The sequence below is a fragment of the Ciconia boyciana genome, chromosome 1 (assembly GCF_034638445.1).
Source record: "Ciconia boyciana chromosome 1, ASM3463844v1, whole genome shotgun sequence".
In the NCBI taxonomy this organism is placed as follows: Eukaryota; Metazoa; Chordata; class Aves; order Ciconiiformes; family Ciconiidae; genus Ciconia; species Ciconia boyciana.
In genome coordinates this window covers 205369781-205389011 of record NC_132934.1, presented here as the reverse complement: position 1 = coordinate 205389011, position 19231 = coordinate 205369781, and the positions used below count along the sequence as shown (strand labels likewise).

The 19231-nt window shown below is 39.7% G+C and overlaps 1 protein-coding gene across 1 annotated transcript in view; it reads right to left on the bottom strand.

Moving 5' to 3' along the window:
* Positions 1 to 14910, bottom strand: part of PGR (progesterone receptor) — a 38759-nt gene extending 23849 nt beyond the window's left edge. The window contains exons 1-3 of the mRNA XM_072850667.1: positions 14812 to 14910; positions 13172 to 14586; positions 11670 to 11821 (exon numbers count right to left, since the gene is read on the bottom strand). Of these exons, the coding sequence (XP_072706768.1) occupies positions 11670 to 11821; positions 13172 to 14394 (1375 nt within the window). The 5' untranslated portion in view covers positions 14395 to 14586; positions 14812 to 14910. The remainder of the gene's footprint in view (positions 1 to 11669; positions 11822 to 13171; positions 14587 to 14811) is intronic.
* Between the last annotated feature and the right edge of the window lie 4321 nt (positions 14911 to 19231).

Here is a 19231-nt window from a genome sequence, read left to right as displayed (position 1 = left end):
TTTAAATATTATGCATCTAAGATTAAGCATTACAAATCAAAGGTGCAACATGTTGTAAAGTTTTAAATTTACAGTTACACATTTAAGTTTAGCTACAGCTCTTAAAAACCTCTTTGTAACTTAGGGGTTATTGGTAGATCCAATTTCCACTTCAATTGAAAATGCATTAATTACTTCACCATTACATAACAACTCACAAACTGCTTATTATAAATCCAAGATTGAACAAAATTTTTCACATTTGGAAAAAAAATTGTAAATGAATCACAATTATGAAAACTACTCTTCAATATTCATATGTTCTAAAGTGTAAGAATAGACAGGATTAAGTAATCTCTCTGTCCAGTGCATACCATGGAAGAAATGAAGTCTGTTATTGGAATTTAGGCACAGTCAGAGTTTGATCTTCAAAAAGTTAATATTATTTCATTCCTATTTATTTCATAAATTGTATTTAAAAATCTAATAATGACCAATGACCTAATCTTTATTATGCCTTCACCTAGTTTATTTCTTCCATAAAACCTCCATGATACTAGCATAAAAGAAAGAAGCAAGAAAAAGCCAAAACCCTGCCAGCCCAATCCTCCCATGAGATTATGGCGATGAAATGTCAGGCACTTCTTGATTCTTACTGTCAACCACTTCCTTGTTTTCAAAACTAGAAAAAAGCCACAGTCCTATCCTGAGCTTGAATCACACCTTTATGTGAGTTTTCCACTCCACTCGCCTCTATCCAATCTCTCCCCAAATCCTCCCATCCCAAAGTGTATTCCATTCATTCTCATTCAGCTGCAACTTATTTCAAAAACACCTAAGGTTCAGTTATATAGTATTTTTCATAGTCTCATCTGTCAGGGATTTTTTATTATCTCAGTCATCTGATTTGATCTCATATGGATAGGTAAATCTGAGTCAGTGTTCTCATCTGAAACTGTTTCTACCATTGTGCAGATCTGGGTTCTGAGAAACTGCTACTTGCTCGACATTAAGTGGCAGCAGCCATTGGAAGGACAGACTCTGTAAGAAATTGAAAACATGCCAGAGATTTGGTTAATTTCAAAATTATGGGACAATATTTAGTTAGATGAAGTTGTCTGGAATGTTTTCACGGGATGCTAAAACATTTATTTGAAAACACATTTGCTGTATCTCAGTCTTTAGGATCACCTATATTTTTTCGATATGTGACCATTGCAGTTATATTAAATGCATGTACTAATGAAGTATCCAAAGACCCCTGTCAAGATAAAATTCCTGTTCAATTGGTAGCTTGTCATTCAGTATCTTTTATATGACTACTGTCATTATAACCAGGAAAAAAAACAGAAAAAACAGGATAGTAGTCTAATCCCTAGAGCACAGGTCAGAAAGTAAAGACTGATATTTGTGCTTCTTATAAAAATACGAATCTGGCAACTGTCACTTTCTCAGAAGTCTTCACCCAATGTTAAGTTTCCTATACGTTTACTTTTCACCTCTTTTGGAAAGTGCACATTGTAGCTCTCTCTCAACATCTCACAAGATCAGCTTGTGACCTAAATTTGTTTGAGAATATGGAGAAAATACAGAGATGATTTAATCTGTTACTCATATGTTCCAGATTCTTGTAGGATAGCATTTTTCTTAATCTCTATCAAAGTCCATTTGTGTTAGCAAAGGTGGAAGTCCTAATGCAAACAGGCAAATACAATTTTAAGTACTGTAATGACTATTGCTATACTGGCAGGTTTATATCAGAAAGTGGTCAAAATGCCAATGGTCCACACACACGAATATGATCACAGGTTGTGCCATCAGTAAAGCTGCAGAAATCATACTCCAGCACTAAGAAATTTTAATCCAAATACTGCTGGAAGTAGCACGCATCCTGTCTTTAAAAACTGCACTATTAACTTAGCTCACTGATGTCCTGTAAGTCACTTAAAATCACTTGAGTAAACTAACAAGTTGTAGAGATTTTGCAGATGTGCAAAATATGGAAACCATAAGGCTTTATCTGCACCAGGGGTATCAGACACAAGCAATCAGTTATTTGTGTAAGTGCATCTGTGCTGAACTGCTGCCAGCCTGCACAAAAGCAAAGCACTTGTTTGCAGACTCTCAGTTCCTCTCGTCTGCAAAAAAAAGTACTTTTTCAAATATTTTCTCTCTCTCCCATATGTGATTCTGCCTCCCTGTATCACTCAGAACTGGCAATGCTTTCTTATAAAATTATCCTATCCCCACCACTGGAGGACTGTTCTTTGCAAAACATATCAGTGTTTTATCTAGTCTAGTTTTAGATTTCTGTCTAAAAACTGCAGGCATCTATTGCATCTCTTTGTAAATTATTTTATTGCCAAGTGTCTCCCAATGTTGACTTTCTGCTTCCCGAGAGCTAGCCTCCAGGTTTTGCTCAATAATTTACTGCCAATATATTCTTTACATCTTACAATATTTTTCAAAAGTACCAGTTAAATTAATAGATTTTAAAAACCAAAGGAATTACTTTTTTACATAACTAAATTTAGAACTCCTTGTCAGGGGTTCTTGTGGAAGACGATAACAAACGTGCTTTCAAAATAAACAAAATGGAAAATAGGTTCACCTGTATACCTATAGTAAATGGTATGGTCACAATGGTGCAGATGCAACTTTTGAGTAAAATTTTGACTTCTGGAAGCGAAGACAATATACAAGGGTAAGGATTACTCTGTGCTTGTTCTGACAGTCAGGTTTTCCATAACTAGGCAAACAGTCTAGCCTAGTTCATCATCAGTAAGGAGAAACACAGCTAACCTGACCTTTGCTCTCATCTAAATCAACCACTCTTCTACTTACACCGTTTCAATGTGCAAACCTGTAAATGTGGGTTGAGTTTGCCTCTCACTATGTGGGTTTACGACCTTCGGTCTTGGAGAACTAGGAATCTATACTACACAGTTCATAATACTGAAGACACACCCTTCGTGTCCCTATATGCCATCACAGGCCATTACAATCTCAAAGATTCCACACACCTCAAATAATGTTTTTTAATTATTTAATATCAATTTCCCTTCTGTGTTAACATTTTCTCTAAAAATAAAAAAGTCACTTAAGTGAGACTTAAGACTCTAACCACTTAACAAACACATCCTCCACTCACCTTACCATACATAATCATTTTAGAAAAAGCCCAGTAGTTAGGGGGGCACTCACTTTCAATTTCCCTCTTTGCTCACCAAAATAAAAATTCTCATTTCCCAACTCTTAAGCAGGTGTCCTGACTACTACTCTGTAGCCTATACTGGTATAAAGACCTGCTACTGATGCAAATCTGCTTCACAGCAAAGAATTTAGGATTCAATGGACCAAAGAGGGCAAAGAATGGATTAGCAGAGTAATTTGTGAATATGTTCCATCCTGGAATCTTCTTCTAGCTGAAATACTGTGGAATTTCTTTCTTCGTAATAATATAGTTCAAAGTGAAAACAATTAAGAATGACTGCATCCTAGAGCCTAGTCATCCAAGAGCCTGGCGACCAGGGCTGCAAGGAAGGAAAGGTGTGTTTGACTCTTTTCAGGCACTGGAGATGATGAACATAGCTCTCATATCCTGGGTGATTGCCTTACCTTTTCTATGTACTCAGCGATGGGGTTTGTGACTATAACAGGTACTAGTAATTACTTCATCTTTGTGAAGCTAGTCTTTCATTCCTTTGCCTTAATTACATGTGATGAAAAAAAGGGTTTAGTAAAAATGTTTTGTTCAAAAAGAATGTATAACTATGAAATGTTCATTTCTAAGTTAAATCTAGTTCTTTTACAGTGTATTTTGATTTGCTGCACAGATTTACAAGTAATTTTTGACGTAATTCTACTTACAACAAACTTTTGGTATTCTTCCACTCTGTTGTCTGCATCTTACAGTCCTCTGTCAGGTTTTTTTGTTAAGTGGACCAAACAAAATTGGTTTCCCTAGAAGGGAAGCAGCGTTTTCAAACCACTATATATCTTGCAACTGCTTTCCTTCTCTTCAACAAACCACTTCCAATGTTTGCAACATCCTTGACTGACTCTCTCCTTCTCTTGTATTCTGATCTCAAAATCTTCCTGCCTTTTGCTGTGAATCCTGCAACACCATTGTCTTTTTCCTTCCAGAATCACTTCTCCAGACAGCAACCTAAGCACTTTGTTTTTATGATATCTACATAACAGAACAATTAAATGTACCTATCCTGTTTTCATTCATTTCTGGACAGAGCTAAAAGTTACAATCCTGTTTTTTAATCTTTTTAATTTCTCTATCTGTTCCATCATTTCCAACAAGAAAAAAAACCTCAGAAAAACAAAATGAAGCAAAATTAAGTCCTATTTCACAGAAACTATCACGAACTGCAAAGACAGGATTACTATTTCATATTGACTTTCAGTTGGTTTGCTTAGATTGTTCACCACTGCAACATCTTGAAAGGCATAAAGTCTTTGAGTGTAAATACGGAAACAGACAACAGTAAAAATCTTCCACTAATACACTAATTTTCTGCTAATACCTTTCAGAATGAGATGCTGGCTTCTACAAGTCAGTATTTCCAGTTCTTTTTATGGTACTGAGTCACAATTGCTCCATGGTCACCATTTTTAAGTAATTAACTACATCAGTGGTATAAATATGCAAAATGATGGAACTGTCAGCTTTTTTGTCAGTAAGGGGTCTATTTCTTAGAGCATGGGATATAGAGCATGGGATTTGAACACAAAACCTACTTTAAAAGCACTCCAACTATTTCAAAGGTATACATCATTAAAGTACTATTTGTTCTTCTTCTTATCCCTGAATGTTGTATTCTTCTACCAACATAAGAAGCATTATATTTGTATTTCAGTCATCCCATTATTCTGAATTTAGTGAAAGTATTACAGCACATTGCCATGATAAGTTTTTTCACATATATTTTCTTCTTATTCTTTGACTTGTCCTACAACTGAACCAGTGGGACAGGGTCACTCGCTCACTCTAAGAGTAAAAAAGGTAAAAAAACCAGAAACGTTAGAGCAGAAAAAGGCAATGTGCAAAAAATCAGATATTGCTGCCTGTTGATCGAAACACCCAACGGACAACAAACTGCTAAAAAACCATAAAGAGGGGATTCATTTCACTAACTAGATTCTAAAGTGTGGACATCCAGCAAAACAAGTAGCACAGCCCCTTTCTTGGGCACGAGAGAAAAACAGGCACTTTAGGATGCAATTTGTCTTGAGTAAATGTCTAAATTTCGGTTCTTTAATAGCCTACTGCACATTTAAAGTAACTGGCCAAAATATGCATGTCCGCATTATAAATGCCTACAGCTTGGTGCAACAAATCCCACAGAAATTATTGTCCTTGAGGATAAGGGAAGATGGTATCATAACAATTGGACAAGAACAAGGTAATATTCTCCTGGATCTCAATGCCTACATGTAACTCTTTCTATGTTTTAACTACAAAAGATTCCAGGTTGTTGAAATGTGCTCAGATGTTAACTGATATTAAGCAACAGCCACTTATGAAAATGCTGGAGCTGTGACTACATATAACCAGGAAACCTCTGAAGTGCAGCCATATATCACTGCACATAATGGCAGACTGTAACATACAAATGACGGTTTGTTAAGTCCTTCCATTCAGTAGTTTCTAAAGAACTACCTCTTACTAATACACCATCAGTTCTGTGGAACAGATACACAGCTTAAGGAGATTGACACCATCAAACTGAAATCTATTTCTAGTAGATAACAGTTTGACTACAAATACTTACATTTTATATACTTATATAATTTGTAAGTATTTTAATACTTAAAATAAGTATTATCTATATATTATTTTATATGTATTATTTTTATATACTTTTTATATATAATACTTAAAAATAAATATGAAATAAATATTTTATATACTTATTATATTTCTCTTATATACTACAGAAATGTATTAGCTACCTTGGTGACATGGGTGGGATTCATATCACCAAATGCAGACAGTGTACATCCTCACCTGACACTCCTTTTGTAATCAGGGCTGAGAAATAGTTACTGTTAGAGTACTGTTATTTTCATCTCAAGTAGATATCTAAAATAAGTCAGTGAATTACATCCTAGAAGTTCCTGTTTCTCTCCATTCACTGTGAAGTGAACTTAAGATGAGCAGCAGTGGTTACTCACATTGTGCACATTTAAAGTTAGAACAGAGGAGTATCTAGCAACACTGAGCAGTCAGTTGCTGGTGCTCTTTAAAGCATGCAGTTTTACACTACCTGAAAGAGTTTCTATTCCACCTGAAAAGATGTTTAACGTAATATTTGATACTGTTTCTAAAATACTACATAAAGTTAAGCCAAAAATTTTAGTAATTCACATTTCTGCAGCTGATTATGTTCTAAGCCACGCCTATCAGGAAACCAGTAGTAAGTCACAACGAGAGCAGTAGGAAGCCCAGCATTAGCACAATAACCAAAGTACCAGAACAAACGCGGTCTTAGCTCACTCAGTTGTTGTGCCTCATACGAATCAATTCATCAAATTAATGTTTGTCAAATGGCTGAACAACAAATACTTTTGAAGTCAGAAGTATGATGAAGATACACAATTCTGTATCGGTACGGATTTTCTTCTTTCCCTTTTCGTGATGCAAATTCTTTGTTCTCACAAAAGTGACATTTCCCACTTGAATTTTAGGAACCTCAATGAAGTAACTTTATACATTTGAATTTTGAAATACCCTTAGCTTACTGTACATTAACACATTTTGGTCATGTGCAAAATAAAAGAATTTTAATAATATTAAATGTTGTATTAAGTGAAAAGTATTTTCATCTCTCAACTTGCCGTATGTAGGCTTTGTATGTTTGTATGTTTTCTACTTCATGAAACTTTCATTGCTATCAGGTTTACAGTACACATTGTACCAAATTCTGATCTCAAGATCCAGCCTGGAAAGTTGGATTAAACTCTGCCCTGCAGAGTTAGGACAGCAGGAACTTTTTACATCTGCTTCATCAATTTCATTGCCAAAAGGGTCTCTATAGTATTGCATTTCACTCTGTTTTCAAAGAGGATTTTCTATTAGTGGTTGGCATTTTTTTAAATATTCGGCTTGCTGTGCCATTTTACATTCTTAAGCTATGGAAAAGCACAACTGTTTAGTCCAGCAATTTTCCTTATGCATAGTATTTCACTACTTACATAGTGAATCACGCTGTCATCACAAAACTGCCTATACATAACCCAAGTCAGATAAACTTTATCAGAAAGTTTGGCTGAAGTCATGGTCAGCCTTCTTACTCTGTAGACATAGCTCATCTTTAATTCCTCCACTTTCCTCCATATACAGACCGTAAAAACTCTTGTAGAAACCCTACTTTCTGTCAGATTGAGTTTGCCAAATTCAGGTCTCAGAGAGAAGAAAAGTTCACACTTTGTCAGTTAAGTGTTAGCTACTACATATGGTTGAGCTTGTTCCCTATTATCTGTACGGCGCTGTTACTCTGAGCTGAAGCACACATCAAAACTAGGCAAATCTGCTATATAATCATTAGATCAACTTTGTAATAGGGTCCCAGGTATTTAAACAAACCAAGAGTTAGTTTCTGACCCATCTGCTGTAATATAATGTATTTATGTTGGCCTCAAACTCTTCAGGTTCAGGCAACTGCTTTTCATTAGATGTCAACAGTATAAACAAAGTGCAAAGGAAGGCAAATGCTTTGTATAAATACAGAACAAAGATTAGAAGTGGGACTTTGTATAGGAAACACAGCGCTTGAATTTTTTTTCAGGATTTAGGTAATTTTAATTTTTTTATTAGCAAAACTAATGCAAAGGAGATGCTTTCAACAAAAAGGCAAGAATTCAGGCCACCAAGAAACCATGTGTTAGCAACAGTGCAACTCCAGAATCCCCAAACTCTACACACTGGGTTCCTGTTCAGGACAGAAATTTTACCATGGAGTTACACAAGCATTTTGATCGTGGTTGCCCTGCACGGTTCTACATGAAGGTATAAGACATCATTAATGACCATTTGACAATTTAGTGCTAAAAAAGTAAGAGTTCATTTCTTAATCTTCATTCTCCTAACGACTCATTAGAAATATTATACCTTATTTTTGTTACCACGAACTAGATATATTGGTAGCACTTAAAAAATGCCTGATCATCAACAGCAAATTACTTTGCAACTATAGTAATTCTACATATTTGAAAGCATTTTAAATATTATTTCTGAATTTTTTTTGATTGGTAACTCCAAACTGCCCGTCACTTTCAGCTCACTGACCGGGGTAGCACTACCCCATCAGCACACTGAATCCAATCTTGTCTTTTCAAATTTCTTAACCAAATATAAACAACAGTAACTTTTGTTATTTTCATTATACCCAAAGGGGATCTTTAAAGCATTTTTTAAAAGCCTTGTAATTTGTTTGTACAATAAGTGAATCAACGGACTAGTAAATCAGTTCTTTGTAAGGGACGAACAGAAAATGTACAACCTCTAAATGCAAATAAATGTTTCTAAAAAAAAATCAGTATTTTTGTCCCTCAGCTACATTTTCTGCTCCCCACTTCCAGCACTAACTTTTTTCATATCACTAGATTTCCCCCAAAAAAGGACTTGCATTTTTGGTTAACCTACTTCAGGATTCTGCTTATAGTAAAATATGCTTACTGTATTAACACCATCTTTTTCTTTATGCATACAGGCACATATGGGGAGCCAAGAACCCAAAAGACAGAAAATATCTACCAAATCATATATATTTAAGAATTCATTGCCAAAAAAACATTCTAAAATACTTTAATTCTAAATCTACACTTCCATCCTAGTGATCCTCATACAATTCCGACCCCCTGTTAAGCTGTCTGTGTATCTGCTAGTTATATTCAAATGTATGATTAAATCATACTTAGTATAGAAACATTTCTAGATTCACCTATACAGTTTTAAATGATTGTTCAGTCTGAGTATTTTAAAAAAGCTTTGGTTTTATTTCAAAAAGATTAGAAATGAAAAATGGAGTTTTCTGGATAACATAACGGTCCATTTTATCCCAAAGGAAGCATTTAACTAATACAGTATTTTCCACACAATAGGGGAGAGCAAAATAAATGGTGTGTATGAATAGGACAATTTCTGTGAAAAAAATCACATAGGCTATTAGATTTGAAACAGCCAACATATCTGAGATTACAGAAATAATTAAAAGAGAAAGTAGACATTTTCCAACAAATTTAATACCACTATACTATGTATCTTGTTATCTACACACTTGAAAACCTCATAACATATGAAAAAGATCTTGAAATACAGAAAATCTAAGAAGTAGCAAAAGCCATCTATTTCCAATCATGTTTTAACTTCTCATAGTGATCAGTACTTTATGGAAAGTATATAAAAAGTAGAGTCTTGATCATGAATTCACACTCACAAAGTTTAACATCTTATTGGCATAAATTATTATTAAAAAAACCCCACGTCTGTAGTAGTACTAAAAATTTTAAAAGGTAAATAATGCATTCCCACTCAAATAAATGATGGGCAAGTGGCCATTTTACATAAGAAAAATGTCTCAACTTTATACAATTGCCACTGTGAATTTTTAAACACTATTTTTTATTGTATTTAGAATTAAAATATTCTGTTTCTTCTTACAGAAGAGTAATTTGTCACCTTTATTTCTGATAAGAAATAAAAAAGTACTTTAAGTCTAAATGAAATCAAGTATCTATCCATAAATGGGATTATTTCAATGCTAGTAATTATACCCTATGCTTCCAATTAAAATAAGAAGTCCATCTCTTTAAGGAACTCTCTGTATACTTGCACTTTCGACACAAAAACAGGTAACTGCATTTGTTCATCTTGCTCATGCCCACACTGCTCATGCCTGTCATTCTGCCCATAAGACTCAATAACCTGTATTTTTTCTTATTATAGCCAGGCAGTCTGAGGCAGTAGTCCGTTCTTTGAATATTCTACTAAAAAACCCAAACACACTTCCTCACCATACTCTCAGTCTTTGGAATAATTTAAAAATTGAAAGTTTGAAGTTGCTATGTAAAATATAAGCATTTTGTTTTTGTAATTGTGTTGACCTCTTATTTCTCTGTATGTCTATATTCTTAATCTGGTAAGATTCTGCAAATACAGACTTTGATTAAATAATCAGTGAAAACAACCTCAAGATATTCCTACTACCAATTTATATGGTTTCTTAACATTTATCATTAAAATATTTATGCTGAACAGTAATAAGATATGTTTTTGAGCAGTTCACCTACTGCACAAACACAACTGGATACTAGTTTACGAAAGAGATGAAATTCAGAAGTGATGGAATCAAATTCAAATTAAAAATTACAATATTACTGTAGAGGTGAAAAGTGAGTAATAAAACTTATTTCAAAATATGGCACTCATGAATCACACTACACTCATTCTTAAAACTTCAGCTCCCTGTCTTTTTTAAAAGTATATAGCTGATTTACCAAAATAACCAAAGCAAAAAATGTGAAGCCAAACCAAGAGACCAGTTACCAGTCAGTGAAACTTAAATGTATTCCTCTAAGTGACTTAAGAGACAAGTGTTTTGCTTGCAACGTAACACGTATGTTTCTGATGGTTTTCTCATGAATTCTGTTAAATGTATTAGAGAAAATGAGGCACTAGCTCCAAAGTTCATCTAGTCTAATGTTATCACTTTGCAAGTACCTAGTATGTTAAAGAAAAAGAGCATATGCTTAAAGTAGAAAGTAACAGCACACTGAAACAAAAAAATCCAACTACATTATTTTGCTAAGCTTTTAATTTTCCAGTATTTCCCTCTTCATCTGAAGAGCAATAAACTCTATAAAGTTGAATAAACTATGTATCACAAGAAAATACCTGATGCAATTTTTTTATTTTAAGGAATCCTATACATTGTAACAATCATTTTTTTAAGTATATGGAGCAGAAATTTGAATATCCTAGTTCTGACAGGATCAGATAAAAATCAGAAAAGGAGACAAAACTTAAAATTTGTATTCATATTTAAAATCTCAGTGGGTATTTATGGACAAGGCATATAACATAATCCAAAAAGAAAAAATAAACATAGGCATTGGTACTGATTTATTAAACCTGCAGCCTGATTTTGTAATTTAATGGCTATTTGGAACAAAAGTCAAAACCACTTATTATTATTATAACTTGAAATAGTTCAGAGAAACTTGAAATACTTCCATAAATCTCAGGAAGCCAAATTTTGCATCTTGCAAGCAAGAAAAATTCCACGACTTCGAAAACAAAATGAAGCTAAAATAAACTCTTATCTGTCTATCATTAGTTCATACCCACAAAATCTTCCTTTCAATAGCATTTACACTTTTTAAAACAAATTGTGTAATACACAAGATTTTCATGAAACTTTCCCTACTCAAAAAGACTGATAAACAGTAAATAATAAATAGCAAATAATGAAAGTAAAACAAAAAATACTAGCAAAATCAATGAAGAAAGAATTTAGTTAGTATTCACGCAATGTTTAAACAGAGTTGCCACAGCAAAAAACATTACTACATTGATAACATTTTTAAACATCAGCAATAAATAAAACGTATGTCCTTAGCAGTGCGCCTAAAAAGATATATCTTGGATAATTAGGAACAATGGCATCATATAGTACCTTCCATTGCCCTTTTAAAGAAGACTTTACAACTTCCACAGGTAAGTACTCCATAGTGGCAACCAGAAGCCTCATCACCGCAGATGAGACAAATCTTCTGGGGTAGCGATTCAAAACCATACTGAGAACTCTGGCTGGTTTCTGTATCTGGCCTTCAAAACAAAAAAGAATTAAGAGAAATGAAATATCCAGTTTTGCAACAATTAACTACTTACCTGTATTAATCGGGTTTACGCTAAAAACTTTTTTGTTTTTAATTGTAATTAAGCTACAGAAGGTTAAGAAAAAAATAAAGTATGACTGCCTTTCTGCTTACGGGTTTGTCTCTACTAGGGTAAAAGGCACATTTGTAAAGTCTGCCTAGTCATTAAACAGAAAAGTAGCAGGCAAAAAGCACAGTATTATTTTAATCCGTTTTAGCTAAAAAAGGTACAATCTAGGAACTCCGTTAAAACTCTGTTAAAACTGTTAAAACTCTGTTAAAACTGTTAGATGAATTCTGTTCATCTTCCTCAGATCAAGAACTTTTGTGAGTAAAGTCATACTGACTGATACTCTTTTTTCCTGTACATAGAATGGTACAGAGACAGAATCAAATAGAAGTCAATTGAATTTCAAAAGCCCCTTTCACATGGGAAATAACGAAGTTTCATCTCAGCTAGAAAAATCTTTAATATTTGTTGCTTCCCATTCAGCTGCAGCATTCTCATCAATAACTAACTATGATGAGTACATTGAGGGAAGTGGAAAGTTCTTCCAAATTTCTCTCCAAGAAAAGAAACAGACTAACCTACTTAATCATTATGTTTACAAAAATCAAGGATTTCCGTTGAAACTGTAGCATTATATATACGTATTTTTGCATACATTTCTAGGTAATGCACAGTATCTTGGCATCACAGTAAGCCGTTTCATTCTAACAAATCAATACACAAGTGTGCCAGTTTCCTTTTTTGTGTGAAATTATCTGGTTTTGGGTTTTTTTCCAAATCGGGGATAATATTTTGGAGAATATTTAGGTACTTATGAATATTGTCTCGCCGTCACTGAGGACAGCCTGGAGAACACTCTGCTCCCCCCCCCCGGAGCCGGTCACTTGCTCGGACATCAGGTGGCACTGAACCGCCGCAGCGGTAAAAACGTAACTTCTCCCCGAGCATTACGGTGCCGAAAAGTCCCGAGAGGTGCCAGCTGCCAAGTTAACGCTGTGCTGGTCTCGCACACACCTGCGACACCCCGGCGCGCACAGACAACGCCGAAAATGGAACGGCGGCTGCAGTTACTGCCTGAACACTCAAACGGGGCTTCGCCGAGTCAAACTTCGCCTGGCTTTCTCTCGGCACCTTCCAAGGGCCCCTCGGAGTGCCACCCAACCCCTCACGCCGCGGCAGAGCCGCCCTTCCCGAGCAGAAAGCGCGGAGCTCTCCCGGGCGCGGCGCGACCCCTCGGCCCGTCCCCTCAGCGCGGGCACGCGCGCGAAAGGGCCCGCCGCCCTCCCTTACCGAACGTAGCCGAGGTACGGCGGGCACAGCTGGGGCAAGCCCTCCTTCAGCACCGCCGCCGGGAAGCCCAGGGGCTGGTGCCCGTTGAGACCCAGGGGCGGGTAGAGGCCCGGCGGCGCGGCCGAGGTGGAGGGCAGGCTGTCCGGCGCCGCCGCCGCCGCCGCCGCCGGCCCGTATGCCCCGGCCAGGAGGGTGGGCTCCGTCTTGTAGAGGACGCACTCCAGCGAGGGCTCCTGCCCGGCCCGCGGGGGCTGCGGGTAGTCGGCGCAGCCCGCCGCGGGGGTGGCCCTGCCGCCCGGGTAAGGGGTGGGGAGGCCGAGACCCTCCTCCTTGATCCTCAGGGCGGGCTGGAAGTCGCCGTAGGCGAAGTGCCCCTCCTTGGCGTCCGCCGGCGGGTAGACGTAGCCCGCCGGCTCCGGGGCGGGGGGCGAGGAGCGCGGCCCCGCGGCGCCGCCGCCGCCCTCGTACTGCGCCACGTCCAGCAGCTGCCGCGTGCGCGACGCCAGGTAGGCAGAGTTGAGCGGCAGCAGCGGCACGTGCAGGTACTCCTGCCCCGCCGCCCCCGCCTCCGCCCGGGCCCCGCCGCCGGCGAAGCCGCGCTCCCCGCCGGCCAGCGCCGCCAGCCCGGCGGCCTCGCCCTTGGGGGCCGCGGCGGGACCCTCCGCGCCGCCGCCCGCCCCCGCCGGCCGCGGTTTAGCGGCGGCGGTCAGGGCGTCGCCGGCCGGCCAGAGCGGGGCGGGCCGCGGCGGGGGCTGCGAGGGGCCGGGCGCCCCCGGGGCGGCTTCGCCCCCCTTCTGCGAGGGGCCGCGGCTCATCGGGGCGCCGGGCGCCTCCGCGGCCTCCGCCCCGAAGAAGGACCAGGGCGCCGCGGCCACGGCGGAGCCGGCATGAGCCGCGGGCGCCAGGAAGGTGTCCAGGACGGTGTCCAGGGAGTCCTTGTCCGAGAGGGAGCCGCTGCCCGGCCGGTACGAGAGGGAGTCCCGGTCCTCTTCCTCCCTCGGCTGCTGCTGCTGCCGCGGCTCTTCTTCCTCCTCCTCTTCCTCCTCCTCCTCCTCGTCCTCCTCCTCGTCGCTGCTCTTGGGGTAGAGCAGCCGGTCCAGGGAGATGTCGATGGCCTCCACTTCCCTGCGGAAGGGGTCTCGGCCGGGCTGGCCCTGCAGCAGGACCGCCCCGTCTCTGGCAGGCGGAGGCGCTCTGGGCTCCTTGGCCTTCACCTCGGTCATGCTGGCCCGGGGCAGGGCTGGACGCCGGTAGGTCTCCGGCCCGGGGAGCGGCCGGGCGGCTCCTCACATCCTGGACGTGCCCGCTGAGGCGGCGGGGTGGGTGCCTCTCACATGGCGCTGCCTTCGGGGGGCGGCTCAGCCCCGGCCCCCGCCGCCGGGCGGGGGGTGAAACGGCGCCGGGGGAGGTGCAGCCTAGAGGGGAGAAACGATCGGAGCGTGTGCGGGAGGCGGGAGGAGCGGCGGGCGGGAAAGCGGGGTCCCCGCCAGGCTCCGGCGGCGGGCGGGCTGCCGCTCGCTGCCCCCCGGCTCCGCTTTTCCCTCGACTGCTTCCCGCCGTCCGCGCTCGGCCCGGGCGGGCTGGCCGCCGGCTCCACGCCCCCTCGCCCGCCCCTCCCCGCCGCCAGCCCGCGCCCTTACCGGCGGGCTGCGCTGCCGCCGCGGGGCACGGGCTCGCTCCTCCGCTCTGCCTCCGCGGGGCAGCCGGTCCCGGGCACTGCGGCCACCCCAGCAGCTTTTCCACCGGCTCCTCCTCCGCTCCGCCTGTCCCGGCCCGTCCCTCCCATCGCTCGCCGTGCCCGCATCCCTCTCCCATCGCGTCCGTCTCCCCGCGTCTCCGGCCTGCGCTTTCCGGCCTCTCCCCACCGCTTTGCTTTCTCCCTGCCTTCTCATGCCTTTCCCCCCGCCTTCTCATGCCTTTCCCCCCATCTCTTGTGCAGGTGCCCCGTCCCACGCTTCACCGTCCCGAGAAGTGCAACTCTGGACTGGGCACAGGCTACAAGCAGGTTGGGTAGGTCCCTGTTTTGGAGAGCAGAGAGCAAGACAAGCTTCACTTATTTGCGGTGACTACAGTATAGTCTTCCTTTTGTCTGGTTTTCACTGTCCCCTTCAGACATTCATTGTAATTTTCAGGATTAAGCTCTGGCCCAATTTCTATCCTGATACAACATTCATTTCCCAGGAGCAAAGAAACCAAGGCATTGTAAAGCACTTTACATTGCATTCAGGGACCTCAAAATATCCTCTACACTGGAGAAAGCACAACGCTTTTTCCTACAAAATGTTTGGGAAATGGGGCATTCTTTGCCTGTAATATTTTCCTTTAATTACTTTGTCAGGGTGATTGAGAGGACATTTGAAATGGGCCTGATTTACAGGGGCTGGCTGGCCAACCTGCACATGGCAAGTTACAATCCAGCCCAAGTTAGTTCTGACCAAGAAGCTGTCACCAGCTAATTGCTGCCTGGCATTCTGTGTAAAATGCTGGCTTTGTGGCAGAACCCATTCAGCTCAATAAGACAAATACTAATTGGAAAAAAACCCCAACCCTTAACATAATTTGCATTATATAGCAGTCTCAGAAAAGAAACTTGTGTTGAAAGATACAAAGAACAGATTAGCGTAGGAGTAGTCCTCATGACTTTGAGTAGAATCAGTGTATTTTTGATTCATAGAGAAATGTGCTCTGTTACATGTTTGTTTGTGCATTGTAAGTGTAACATGCTTTTAAGAAATCTTTTTTCAAAAACTCTGATCACCACAAAATAGTTGCTTTTGTTATTTTACTTTCAAAATATTTTCAGACTAAAAAGCACAGCTTATTGGGGAGAAAAACATAACTTTTTGAAATTATTTCAGTGTTCTGAAAGCTAACATCAGAAATCATACAGGGCAACTTTATAGAAGCAGTGGCTTCACACAAACCTTATTCAATGTGGTGTGTACTTTCTACATTATTCTTGGCAAAATACTACTGGCTGATAGACTGCTTTGGGAGTCTGCCTTTTAGTCCTTTAAGAGGTAGGAGAAAATCTTTATTTTTTTCATTTTTTAAAAAGAATTATGGCATCGTGATAATAGCTAACATTTTAAAACTTAGATGTCATGTAGGCACCTCTATATACATTCAGGAGGTTAATCTGAATGATACACATCAAAGTATACTTGCTATGTATAGGAATATTTCTTGAACAGCAGTGTCTCACACTGTTGATATTGCAGGGGAAAGAACTGTTTGACCAGCAAGTAGCAAGAATTGAAGATGTCTTCATAAAACCTACCAGTGGAACCAGTGTTAAAAGAATGCTCTCAAAAGGCGCTATCCAGGTCTGTTATGACATGACATTAAAAGAAATAATTTGAAGTGCTTCTCTGGCTACCGAGTTTCTGTTTTTCATGCTACAATATTTCTCCCTTCTCCCAAGCCTTCCTTTTCTCAGAAGAGGCAGAAATTCATCTCCAGCACTGTTCATCTCCATGATCGTTTTGGTTTTCCCCTGATGTTTTCATGATTAGTCAGCTAGTTGTCATGTCTGTTTATTGCCACTGTTTTGCTTTCTCATTTCCACTTCCCCAAATGCACGCAGCATTCATGGCCTGCATCTTTACAGAAATGTGCTCCAAAGACTTGTTTCCTTACAGTGACTTGCCTCCTTACTACTGCTTCAGGACTAGGAGACGGAAAGAGCCACAGATGGCAGGAATAGAATAGGGGGAGGTCCTGAAGGGAAAGCAGCACCGTGTAGTTTCCACAAGACCAACTTGCTGGTGATGATGACTTGTCCGCTAAAATTCTACATTAACAAGACCATGTGACTGTAAATACCTGTAAATTCACCAGAAATATAAATGTTTACTACTTGCATATTTATCTAAATGTTAGCAGTTAAATGTTGTCCAGATTTTCTGTTGTCCTTCCTAATTTAATTTTTGTGACCTGCCAAATATACTCAGTTCCTTAATGGTAACAATATTGGTATGCTCAATTGTCATTATTTAAGGAAAACATTTTGGGTTCTTTATTTTTAGGACATTTATTGGACTTTGATTTACATTGGCTTCACATGATTTCTATGAACTTTCACTGGAAACTTTTGCTATTTTCTTCGTATTATTCTGTCCGTAACCTTCATGCCCCATCCCTAGAAGCGTTCAAGGCCAGGTTGGACGGGGCTTTGAGCAACCTGATCTAGTGGAAGATGTCCCTGCCCATGGCAGGGGCGTTGGACTAGATGGCCCTTAAAGGTCCCTTCCAACCCAAACCATTGTATGATTCTGTGATTCATTCGTTTCTGTTTGCTGTCAGATTTTCTCATATCATTTGGATGCTTTCCCTGATATTGCTATGGTATCATAAATTTTCCAATGAGAACATTTCAAACTATGCCCTGTTAAATTTATTGACATTTGAGTGTTGTTGCCTTTTATTCATTTCAATTTATTCATTTTGTTGTTGTGGCAACCACAGTTACAGCAAAGCAGGTTTTCTTAGGGTATTTCCCCACCTAATTTTCATTTACAAGCCATTAAAATTGAAACTGACATTTTCAATTCAGATCTAAAAATGACATTTTTTAAAATATTCGGTAGACTTTTGCTGAATATAAAAATTTCAAACAGCAAACAGTATGAATAGATTTGTACTTCAGAATAGACCTATTTTGAACCAAACTGTAAAATATTGGAGGGTTCTATTGACACTATTGCATTTTTTAAAATTCAACCAGAACTTGCAAAAATAATATTTGAGAGCTCATATTATTTTTGTGTCTATTTCCTTGCTCTGTTCAAAAAATGTGGATGAGTAAAAGGTGCACTTAACCCAACTTCTCAGCTGTCTTGCTTTGCAGCACAATTCCTGTATAAAATGTCAACAGGAATAGTAATAGAATTGTACTGAGAACTCTCATTGTAATGCTGTAGATTTGCATTTAATTTTTTAAGTAGTTCCTGAGCATTTGTTTGACCATTCAAACATTCAACTGTACACTTTTAAGCAGTAAAAATTTTTGATAGACCCTTTAAAATATTTCTAATGTTGTTGGTTTATATAAAAAGAAAAAATGCTGTATGAGAAACAAGACAAGTACACAGCCTCCTCAGACACTACAAATATCAAAATCAAAAACCTTTTCTATGACCCCCTTTTCTTAAAATAATCTTGAAGCATGGCCTGAAGGTCGACAAAATCTAAGTTCCATTTCTCAAACTAAAGTGTTCCATTTGTGTGTCAAGAGCACTCCATATAAACAGTGCCATAAAGTTAGTGAGTTAATGTTTAAATCTGGGAAAGGACAGATTGATTACACTAGAAGACCTGAATTAGTGTCTTAGTCTATACAGACCTTTCTTACAGTGACCACAACTTTGTTCTGCACAGGCTCTTTGAGAACAGAGCTTAGAAGTTAAAAATAATGTTTTATTTTTTCACAGTTAATCAATGTCTGACAATTTTGTACTATCATTGTTTAGGATATGATACAACCAAAAATGTGATTCACTTGGTATAAACAGAGAGGAAGAGAGACTATCTGCTTCAAAGAGTTTATGAGCTCATGGTCAAAAAAAAAACCAAACCAAAAAACCAGCTTGCGTAAGGAGAGGCTTAGAGGCTTTTGTTTCTATCACAGAAATAACATTTTTGTAAAAAAATATTAGACCTCTGTAACTGCATTTGGCAATTCCTATACTACAAAAAACCCCCACGTTTTCAGCATGTAGTGTGGAGGATTAAAAAATAGTAGTGTCATGCAAATAACAGCATATTCTTGGTATGTTACAGTTCTTGGAGATATGTACTTCTGTGGTTGCATCCCTATTCTGTAAATATTTAGACCCCTAGTTAGCATGCTAAATTTCACTTAAGTTAGGATGCCTGCAGGCATTAAATATCGAAGTACCAGGTAATTCATGAAAACACTTAACACTACGGATGTGGTCTGATCGTAAATGTTCACATCTGAGCCAGGTGATTAGGCTTGTGTAGTCAGGTAAGAGTCATAGATATCTGTGGGGACAGTTCAATTCATCTTCTGGAGCTCTTCAGAGACACTTAATGTCT